This window comes from Hypomesus transpacificus, chromosome 18, assembly GCF_021917145.1.
Source record: "Hypomesus transpacificus isolate Combined female chromosome 18, fHypTra1, whole genome shotgun sequence".
Lineage (NCBI taxonomy): Eukaryota > Metazoa > Chordata > Actinopteri > Osmeriformes > Osmeridae > Hypomesus > Hypomesus transpacificus.
Genome location: NC_061077.1, coordinates 8,197,027 through 8,208,760, shown reverse-complemented (window position 1 = coordinate 8,208,760; position 11,734 = coordinate 8,197,027). Strand labels below are relative to the sequence as shown.

General features: G+C 39.8%; 1 protein-coding gene across 1 annotated transcript; it reads left to right on the top strand.

Moving 5' to 3' along the window:
• Positions 1 to 4,451: 4,451 nt before the first annotated feature.
• Positions 4,452 to 10,288, top strand: gpr173 (G protein-coupled receptor 173). Its single transcript, XM_047041133.1, has 3 exons — positions 4,452 to 5,199; positions 5,354 to 5,469; positions 8,342 to 10,288. Exon 3 carries the CDS (start codon positions 8,576 to 8,578, stop codon positions 9,737 to 9,739), a length of 1,164 nt encoding a protein of 387 aa, XP_046897089.1. The 5' UTR covers positions 4,452 to 5,199; positions 5,354 to 5,469; positions 8,342 to 8,575; the 3' UTR covers positions 9,740 to 10,288.
• Positions 10,289 to 11,734: the final 1,446 nt, after the last annotated feature.

Here is an 11,734-nt window from a genome sequence, read left to right as displayed (position 1 = left end):
TGAAAACAAAACAGAAAGCTACAGTTTATTTGGTATTAGGCTAAACTTTCCCTTATTTTACATTATATTTTAACCAAACCATAGTTGGAGCTATGTTTTAGTATTATTTAGACAAAATCACATAGTCTAATGTTTGATAGTTGAACATTTGGTATAAACTGCCATGTATAACATCTTTGGAGGGCATGGCAATCAAGTCATTGCATCTTAAGATTACATTAAGTATGGGTTTAACTCTATCCAATGCAATACCATAGCCAAACAACAATATAAAAACAGATATATGCTCAGATCAAGTTAAGTTGCAATGTTGTAGCACAGAACACTTTTGTGCGTGTGTGTGTGTGTATATATATATGTACACACAGTATACAAGTATAAAGTATATATAGATATGTAGCTAAAATATCTCAGGTTTGATTGAATTTGAGAGTTTCATCATTCATCAAAGACAATACATGTATTTGTTTTACAGTGTATCTCTTACAATACTGTGTACTTAATAATAACAACCCACCGGTGTGAAATTTGTGTTAAAAAAAAAAATATTGGTTCCAAAAGTAGTTCATCAAGTACAAGCTGAGCTTGGTCCATTGATGTTAGGGCTTCCATATAATCAGTACACGTCTCCTGCCCTGATCTGCTAATATTGTCCTACTGTTCAATAAACTTCAGTTGTGGTCAATTGTTCCAACTTCTAAAAAATTCCTTTTGGCAATATACCTCTTCTCTTTTCTCTAATCTTTTGTGTATATGCAGAGAACATAAAACTCTCCATTGTATTTAAAGAAAGTAAACCCAACTTAGATTCTTCAACAATCTCCCAGTATTCATTAGTACTCAGTACTCACTGTTTAGATAATTAATCTACAACTTGGTACTTCTTGTATTTGGACCAGAGTAGTTCAAGTTCAAGTCTTTTATTTGTCAGATGCACAGAACAACACAAGGTTAGACTGGGCACTGAAATTCTTAAGACAAGACAACGCAAGCACCTGGCATAACATAACATATAAGTACACGGAACAAATTTACATCTATGCTGAGCTTAGATAAGTGAACTTCCTAAATATACAGATAGCAATAAATAAACGACTATAATAACCCTAACACTAAAACTTCCTAAATTACAGATAACAATAAATAATACGCTATACTAACCCTAATGCACAAAAAACCTGTTTGAACCCTATAACCTATTCTAACCTAAGTGGAGTACAGTGCAAGTATATAATGCAAGCAAGTGAGTTAGTTTACACTTGTATTCTCATGAGAATGTTCAATGTCATCTGATGGAAAACATGAACGTGATTGAGAGAGAAATGCAAAAAAAGCATTTTCAGTTGCTGATTCAACCCATTTTCCAAATAGATGCGTGAGGAACTGCTATTGACTAAGGTGAATTGAGAGTTGTGTGGGGGCAACTTTATCTTGTATAAGGTATAACACTCTTTCAAATTAAGTTTCGTACAGGTTGTATACATGCCCACAATGGTTCCTTGATCGATGTACTGTACAGTGACTACACAATTACTTTGTGAGATTACTTTTAAAAGATTGCTGATAAAAATCAACATGCAACCTGTTTTACCACATGTATCTTTTCCCTTGCATCTATCCATTGGCCCCTACCCTGAATGTACAATCAGTTACATGATACTCTTCATGGAATACAGGTTCAGGTTACATTTATTATAATTGTCTCAAGGAATTTAAGTATATTCAGTTAATCATAAAACAACTGATAATCTTACTGATGTTGTATATATGATTATAACTTTTGTAATGCAGCATCTTCATCATTTATCATTTAATATCTTTCACATCTAGTGGAGTGATCAAATAGTAGTGTTACAAAGTATTTTAAAGAGGAAGCATTAACATCACCAAAGATCATCCATTGCGCAGCGGGGAAGCCCACATCATTCTTACAGGTGTAAACAGTTTTTTTTCCAACAGGTTATTTTAAAGGTCGTCTTTCTACAGTACACAGACAACACAGATAGACAGAGACCACAGCATGTTGAGCGGAAGTCAGGTTGGATCTCTGTTTCTTCTTAAGAACCTTTGTGAATATTACCTATATACATACTGATTGTTTACAGGGCTTAGGGACAAGGTCTCTCATGCCTTTGTTTTCATATGGTTAATTTCAATAGATACAAGGGTTTCATCACTTAGGGAATGTTTTTTTAAATGTCACAAGTTAAGACAGCAACAGTATTCAACAGTTATTCAAATTTCTGGTCCATACATCTTTAAAGTGATGATCATGTCATTTTTTTATTAATGAGTATTATGAGTAAGTATTTTATTAGAATAGGTTCATTAAAAAACATTGCCATATTTTCTAAATAAATATACTAATAATGTGATACTTTTGGTACAACATAAATACTCAAAATGGACAAGCCTACTCTGTAGAGCAGTGGAAATACATTCTGTGGAGTTAAGATCATGCTTCACCATCCCTAGACTAATTTGGGTTTGACAGATGCCAGCAGCACTCCATGTCCGAGTGCATAGTGCCAAAAGTACGGTTTGGTGGCAAAGGAATGATGGGCTGGGGCTGTTTGTTCCACTTTGTGATGCTAAAGCATAAAATTACATTCTAGACAATTCTGTGCTTCAACTTTGTCCTGACTATGTCCCCTAAAGAGAGGTCCATACAAAAATGGTCATCTTACGTATGGAACAACTTGACTGGCCTACAGAGGTCTGACCTTAACACTCCATCGGACACCTTTGGATGAATTCTGAATGCCATCTAAAAGCCAGTTCAGTCAAGACACTCACATATTAGATTTGAGCATTTATTGTTAACCATGACATGGATATAGGTTTGACTTTGGCAGAGTGGATGATCTAGGGAAGCACTCCCTGCCCCCTCGATGCAACACATACATACATGAAATATGAGGCAGGGAGCAATAGAGATATAATCCCCCTGATGACAGAACATACAGACAACAAGGGGGAGAAGGGGATGGTGGAGGGCGGCAGCAGCACAGATCATACAGCAACGGGGGGTGAGTGTGTGCATATCCGCGCGGCCTTTTAATGCCGCCTTATCAGACGTGGCCCAATGGGCTTGAGCAGGCTAACACAGGTGTAGTTAATGAGCGGATGACGCACGCTGCCCGAGTGCCATGCCTGAACTAGCTCCGCTCATGCCTAATCGCCCAACATCACTGTCTGACCTATCTAGCTGTTGTGGCTGAATGGAAACAAATCCCCTTTGTATGTTCCAACATTTATTGGAAAGTCATCCGAGAAGAGAGGAGGGAGTTTTAAAAGCAAAGTGGGGATCAAAACTAAATTAATATCCATGAAAGACATATTTGAGAAGCAGATCTTTATACTGAGCAGGTGTCCACAGACGTTTGGACATGTTATGTATAGGACTATTATTGCAATAATGTCAGTGCTGTAGTTATTTCACATTCAAGCAAAGAAGTAAACATAAATTAATACTTTGCGATGAATTGGTCTGCGATGAATTACTTTCTAAAACTTAATTGAAGGTCTGTAGAACCCTGAAGGACTTTAAGAGGTATAGGGTTCAGATGTATGTTCATTTACCAACAGAGGGCAGCATAAACACAAGACTGAGAGTATATTGTGATGGAATGGGTTCCTTTGCCTTCATGGAGTTTAATACTTTCTAAGGCATGTTTTGTAAGACCTATGCCTCAATTATTATTTCACACATATCCCAACCAACAGCCCTGGAAAATAGGCTTTTTGCTTGTCCATCCTGCTCAATTTCTTTATGTTTTCCTTTTGTGAGGTGAGGCCATCTGTTCCACTGGCTCCCAGTGGTTAGGACAGCTGTTAAAGCAGGCACGAAGGCAAACTGCACTGTGCTGTGTCATACTGAGACAAAACACCTTTTACCAGGGATTTAGAGAAGGATTAAATGGTCGGGCATCAAAAACAACCAAGGGAGGTGACTTACTGCACTCCTTACAATGTCAACTGGCATCAAATATCATGGTTACCTGCAGCAACAAGGTACCAAAACATTGACTACTGAGCCCATCATTGGAATGACTGCAACATTATCAGCATTGTAGAACAAACCTGTAGTATAACTGCAATCTTAACCGCAAGGACTATTTGATCATACTTTTTATACTACATTGAATGAAATTATTAGGCATGTGTTATGGGAATGGTTCATTCATGGATTCTTGTATTAGCTTACATAGGTTTATTAATACCACAATTAATTACAGTTAATATGTTGTAACACTCTGAAATGCAAAAAGCTAAATTATTTAAAGTTGGTAAGATATTGCTCTTAACTCTGATTCATGCCTTGATTTCAGTTCATGTCTGATTCCAGAGTGCGGCACTGTTAGACCTTTCCAAAAAATTTCCGAACAGACAATTCCGAAAGGATCCGAGGAACAGCCGATGCGCGGCGCATATCGAATGCCGCTGTTTCCAATTCACGATTTCTAACAGCCATTTCATTTGGGATATTTCTAGTTTTCTACGTGACCACATACAATGACTGAGGCTGAATTTTACAAGCCTTGACATGTCCGTGAAGAAATGCTGGAATTGTCGATATAAGAAAGGAACCTTTTTCCATTTTATGAACGATCAAACCAGGCGGGTGCATTTTTAAATATAGGGCGCCTACACTACATATTTTCACATAGGATGACTGAACGGACTCCGCACGTAGCCTACTGCTGGAGATACAAGAGGATTTATTATAATTTATGTGAAAACGAAGCCGTTTATGATGTATATAAAGGTTGAAACATTTGTTCTCTATTTTTGATCGAGGATCTTCACAGACCAAGCTTGGATTGTTCTCTAAAGGCTTCTTGAGGTGTTTTATGGTTTAATGTCCATCGTTATTTCCAGGATTATGTTTATCAGCGCTAGCATTCTGTTGATGACATTCACCGAAAAAATAAGGAGGCAACTGTGAAACAACATTTGTCTGAAGTGGAAATTACAATTTGTTCTCGTCTGTCACTGTGATGAGAATTTATTGCTGAACATCGCCAGCTTATGGAAAACCCGAAGACATGACATGCACACGAAAAAAGAGGAAACGATCCTTTTTGTTCTTTAAAACCTGCGTTTATATAAATGGTCTGCAACAGGCTTAATTGACGGGAAGAGACTTGCAAAAGCATTTGACTATAGCATTTGACTACATACTACGATTTTAAAGAGGTACAATCCCCATTAAGTAGGCTATTCATTAATTTGTTATTTAGGCTATGTTTCCAGTAGAAATTGCGACTGAACTGAAATTGCATATCACGCCTAAATTAATTAATATTTTTAATTGACACACGTTTTGATGACCTCTCTCTATATTATTTAGCCTACTAATTCGACATGATCTTTGAATCATCCTATTTTTGATGTGGGCTGCAACAATCTCAACGGCCTAGAATAAAAGCAAAAGCCTTTGTCTCGAGGACAAACATAATAAATAAGGTAAGATCTCATTTGGCCTTAATTCGCTATTTTCTTATTGTTTCTGTAAACTATGTGTGTAACACTGCTAGGCCTTGTACAGCCACGACATTTTCAAGCTTAGCCTACTAATTCTCAACACACCTGAAACTCATATTTGTGGCTCCAACATAACCGACGGCACGTTGTTATGAATAGCAGGCTCATGACGCATGCTATAGACAAACTGTAGCCTACATACAGGCCCGTATTATCTACACGTTATTAGCAGACACACACACATCACTGCAGATTTTAGTTGCCATTATGTGATTTAGGCCCGACAAGAACCGCATTACCCCTTCCATTCACTATGCATTGGGAACTACATAGAAGCATCAATAGCCTAGGCCTATTGCTTATTTGCTTCATTGGCTTCTGGGTGTTGGGATCTCGGCATTAGCCCTCACAGTGATTAATGAAGATCAACCTCAGCATCTGATAGTGAATGCTGACAGGCTTGGTCACAGCAGGTTGACTGCTTCAAATTGCCGAGATAATTATTTTGTATATGAACCATCAATGCGTTTAATGATATTAAACATGCACACAATTCTGCTAGTCTAATGATAGTTCAGATCAACTACCGATGTTTTAAAATTATAGCAAGCTGCCGTTGTTCATAATTGTATTCGAGTTGAGAAGTGTCAGAATGATTCAGGCTCCGTTGGTTGGTGAATTCTGCGTCGCCTCCTCCCACCGAGACCACGGCAGCGGTTGCCTACTCGATTGCTGTTGCTATCCAGTTCTTGACAATGGCACAACCCTCTACCACCAACCAACTCCCATTTCTTCAGGCCCCTCCCTTCATGATCCATAGCCTTTCGGTATTCCCGTGGAGTTGTCGGTGGAAGATACCGTAACGGCCTACATAAGGCCCATAGCCTAACGATTGGAGACCTTTGTCCATTTCATCATGGTGTGAATCGATGAAGTCTTAATTTTGTGTGCCAAATCAGATGCAATGTAGGCTACTATTATCATCACATCTTTTACTGAAAAGTTGGTCTATTTCTCTGATATTAATCACCACTACAGTTCTTAATGTATATTAACTTGTACTTTTAGACTACTAAGTTTTGATTGTTTGCAAGTAGCCTATAAGAGTTAGGAAAAATAACCCACTTAATAATGCTCATCAGGAGTAGCTAGTTAAATATAGTTTTGAGTTTGTAATCAAACCTAATCATTCTCAAATGTTGGGCTGTTGGGCTGTTGTGATGTCGTTTTTACAGCACCCTTGATTCCGCATCACAGCAGCAAACTTCATGATGCTGCTGAGCAGTAGTTTTTCTTTCTTATGACCTCCCACTGAGCATTTGTTTTGTGGCATCTATCAAGCAAGACTATCCTTCGGATGTTGGATGTCTTTGAGTACAGATCTAGAATCAGAATACTACTCCCAATCATACCCTTAACATTAAAGAAGATGTTAAAATACTGATGATAGATCAGTGGGATTGGGGCATGCTCCTCCTGAATGACAGACAGCACTGTCCCTAACACAGCCAGTAAAATGGGCTTTTACCATCAGAATAAACACAGGAAACTGATCTAACCCCAAAAATTGAACAAAGTTACATTTCTTAGTAATTGCACACTTCTGTTAGTCCTAATTTATACACAAAACAGTTAAAAGACTATAACCTTATTTGGTCATATAGCCAAAACATGGTGTTAGTCACTCTGTATCTGGTATTCATGGGTAGTGGCTAAGAGACATTGTCTGTGTGGGTGTTCTTGTTGTTGATCATTTGGAGTATGGTCATCTGATTGTGCATTTACTGTCTTAAAAGAACACACACATACACACAGCACAAAAAGAAATAGCACAGGGAGGGGTGTTGCTGTAGCTTAGCAACAAGCTGTTGTAATTACTCTGACAAAAATACATTAGTATGCTTGCGCTAAAACAATGAGCCTGAGCTGCTCTCTCGCCTGTTGGACCTGTGTACTCAATGATCATCACCTGTGAATTTCTCGCTAATATTCTAGAATCTTCCATGAATACAAATTAGTGTAGCAGGCCAGTCAATGCAGATGGAATGCTTTCCCACACCCATCCCATCTCACCCCATTCTACACATCGGTACCAATCCCAGATCTATGACAAATATGACCCTGCCTTTGTAAATGCCTCGTCACTACTGGTCTGAGTGCACCAAGCATCTGATGGAAAAAGCCTTCTGAACTTAACTTTATATCATAAATTATTTTTCCCTCCCCTATTACTCCCCCATCCCTAATCTCTCTCCACCACTGTCTCACATCCTACACACACAGACGTGCACACACAAATAACCCCCACTCCCAACACACAGAGAGAAGAAGGATGTAAGGTGTTACCTAGCAACAAGCAAGGTAATTACGGTGACAGACTAGTTGCTGGCATGCCATGTAGCGTGTGGAGAAAACAGCTGATCTGATTGGTGCTGAGGGGGAAGGAAAAGATGTTTCCCCAGCATGCTACAACAGATGCCTATGTGAAGCACTGTTTCTCTCGTTGGAGGATAAATTGATTGATTCTGAGTGTGACATTTCCAGACACGTTCCTTCAACTATTGGGGTCAGTCCAAATTAATCATGTTTTTTTGTGGTCACACATTCGAATCAATTTATTTGTTTTACATGTATCTATTTTATGTCCTGGTTTGATGAATATGATGTATGCTATGGTATTCCACATGTACTGTAACTAAATGAACATTCTGTGTTTCACATACACTCCACCAGTTAGTGATCCTGGGGTCCACTTAAGATTGAATGACTTCAAAATGTAATTTCCCCACATGCAGTATGCCAGTTTTGTAGGCTCATCCAAATGTCTAATGTTTAGTCTCCTTGCTTTTTACAGAGCCTGTAATAAGAAAAAGAGTGAGAGAAGCTTGGCGCCGAAAGAAACGAGGGGCATAGTACAACATGGGGCAAGGTGGACTGAATCGCTCTGGTTCCATGTGAGTTCCAGAAGAAAGGCAACCACGAGGACAAAGGAAAGGGCAGCTGGAGGAGGAGGAGGAGGAGGAGGGGAAGGAGGTGGAGTGGATTTCAGGAGATACAAGGACGTGAAACAATTCGGGGAGCAAACAGGATGGCCAACGGAAACGAGAGTAGTGATGGTCCCAGTGGCTCCCTGGCGGCAGTAGTGGCGACTACAGGTGGGATGGTGGCCGGGGGCCAATCCTCAACCATTTCAACCTACATAAAACTGGTGCTACTGGGGCTGATCATTTGCATCAGCCTGGTAGGGAACCTTGTGGTCTCCCTGCTGGTTTTGAGGGACCGGGCTTTGCACAAAGCACCCTATTACTTCCTTCTTGACCTTTGCCTGGCTGATACCATCCGCTCAGCAGTCTGCTTCCCCTTTGTTTTGGTGTCCATCAAGAATGGCTCGGCCTGGACCTACAGCGTGCTTAGCTGCAAGGTGGTGGCCTTCATGGCCGTCCTCTTTTGCTTCCATGCCGCCTTTATGCTCTTCTGTATAAGTGTGACACGCTACATGGCCATTGCCCACCACCGATTCTACTCGAAGCGCATGACCTTCTGGACCTGCGTGGCGGTAGTGTGCATGGTTTGGACGCTGTCAGTGGCCATGGCCTTCCCACCTGTCTTCGATGTGGGCACCTACAAGTTTATCCGCGAGGAGGACCAGTGCATCTTTGAGCATCGTTACTTTAAGGCCAACGACACACTGGGTTTCATGCTGATGCTGGCTGTGCTCATCCTGGCCACGCATGTGGTCTACATGAAGCTGCTGCTCTTTGAGTACAAGCACCGCAAGATGAAGCCTGTCCAGATGGTGCCAGCCATAAGCCAAAACTGGACCTTCCACGGGCCTGGCGCCACCGGCCAGGCAGCAGCCAACTGGATCGCAGGTTTCGGCCGGGGCCCCATGCCGCCTACTCTGCTGGGCATCCGGCAGAACTTACACAACCAGAACCGGCGCCTACTGGGCATGGAGGAGTTCAAGGCAGAGAAGCAACTCGGCAGGATGTTCTATGTGATAACTCTGCTTTTCCTGGTGCTTTGGTCTCCCTATATAGTAGCCTGCTATTGGCGTGTGTTTGTCAAGGCCTGCACGATACCGCACCGGTACCTCTCCACCACAGTGTGGATGAGCTTTGCCCAGGCTGGGGTCAACCCCATTGTCTGCTTTTTCCTCAACAAAGACCTGAAGAAGGGGCTCCTGGCTCACCTGCCTGCTTGCTGCAGGACTAAACCTCATCTGCCCCGAGAGCCTTACTGTGTCATGTGAGAAGAGACACTGGTCTGTACCTGGGAGGGTTGTGAGTGGGTTACATGAGGTTTTGGGAATTATTAAGTGGCAAGAGGATACTTTTGAGTTGTTGTGGCCTTTGATTCAATGCAAGATGCTTTCAAGGAGTGGGTCAGAACCACTGAGATGAATGTCAATCTAATTTCACCTTAATTATAATACTTAAATACTTTGTCTCAGTGAAGGATAGCATATGTGTCATGAATGGATCTCATTTATACCCAAACCTGATAAGAGGACTATTGACCACCACAGGGGCATGTAAACAATGCAGTGTAGAAAGCAAGACAAACGTGAAGTTTGCTTCAACACCCAAATACCCAAATTTTACCTGGAACAAAAGTTATGCGCCTTTGGTTCATTTAGGATTTTTTTTTAACAACCAGTGATGTATTTGGCACCAGTTAGTGCCAGAAAACAAATGATTTAGAGTTGTATAAATACCTGATCATTAGCAGTTAACTTTCAGCTAAAATTATACGGTTTTACAATTTTAAAATTAAGTTTTGGAAATGATTTCAGACACATTTGACTCCATTGGTTTAATGTATGTTTCTGAGGTGAAAAGGAAGCAAACAAAAGGATATTTAACATCCTGATTTCTATCACTCGAGCACTAGTGTTAAATAACTCAAATCTAAATGTGAAACATTTTCACAAAACTACCAATGACAAGAGAATGGCAATTGGCTATTCAAACAATAGTGTACGTCTGGACCTACCATTGAGATCTAAAGTGAATGTAAACAAGAGAGTGTATTTACATGTCATACTCTGTTAACTCCTTAACACAAAATGTCAGATGGTCTTCTAGGTTTTATCGTGAATGACTAAGAGGAGTGCACTGCATATCCTCTATCTGCTTGAATCAAAGGCATCAGTAACACAATACAATTGTGGGAAATCATTTCTTTTGTACAAAATATACTGGCACTTGTTGCCTTGAGTGTCTGTATTTTCTTTTTTAATTCTAAATTAGTTATTGTATTAATTTATTTATCCAACTTCAAATATCTTTAAATTATTCATACAAGTTTTGATGCTTTGCACAACTGCCCTTAAACAAATACTTTTACTGAATATTCCTAATATTTAGTGACATTTATGGAAGTCAAAACATATCAAGATTACCCCCTTGCAAGCAAAAAAATTCTGGCATGAATTTAATTCATGAATGTGTGCTATTGGAGTCTAATTTGGTGTACACATAATTTGAGGCGATGAGACTAGATGATCTGAGATTTGTTTTTACAACTCACTGACAATATCAAGTTAGTGTAACTTGACTGCAATGAGCTGAACAGCAGGGAAGCCATCAGATAATAATGCAGTTATAGTTGCTAAATGCATGTTAACATTCAGTATAAATATGCAACAAGGCAAAAGCTGAAAACATGACAAAATGTGTGTGGTCAATACAATACAACATTGTTTCTGATCAAAAACTGACTGGGCAGGTTAATGCTAATTTGAATAAGGGTGGTATTGTTGTTAGTTGCAGAAATGTGGGAATCACTTAATTCATCTGGGGAAACTGTGTGGTTTACATGGAATGCTATGCCTGATAATAGTTTATTACTTCATGCTAGGGATGGACTAAACGATCTGTGACAGATTGGAGACAGACAATATCCAAGTAATCAGTCAATCTTTCTTGATTTTGACGATACTGAGAAACTAGTTGATGACATCAACATTTCGGCCATGTTTCTCTCGTTAATGTTGATAGTTTGGTTGGGTAATAAATTGATCATGGGTAAAACTAAAAGACTACTTGCGCTCATCCTTCTAAACAAAACATATGACTAGAGGAATGAACATTTGAAAGGGTATCAGACGAAAGTCAGCAATCATATTGCCACCTTTCTCCCCAAAAAGCCCATTCCTTCTTAATGTGGCATTTAAGTACAGAATGTTCCCTTGAAATGAATTAAGTAGGAGACAAGTTAATTTCGTTTTGACCAGAATGTTCAG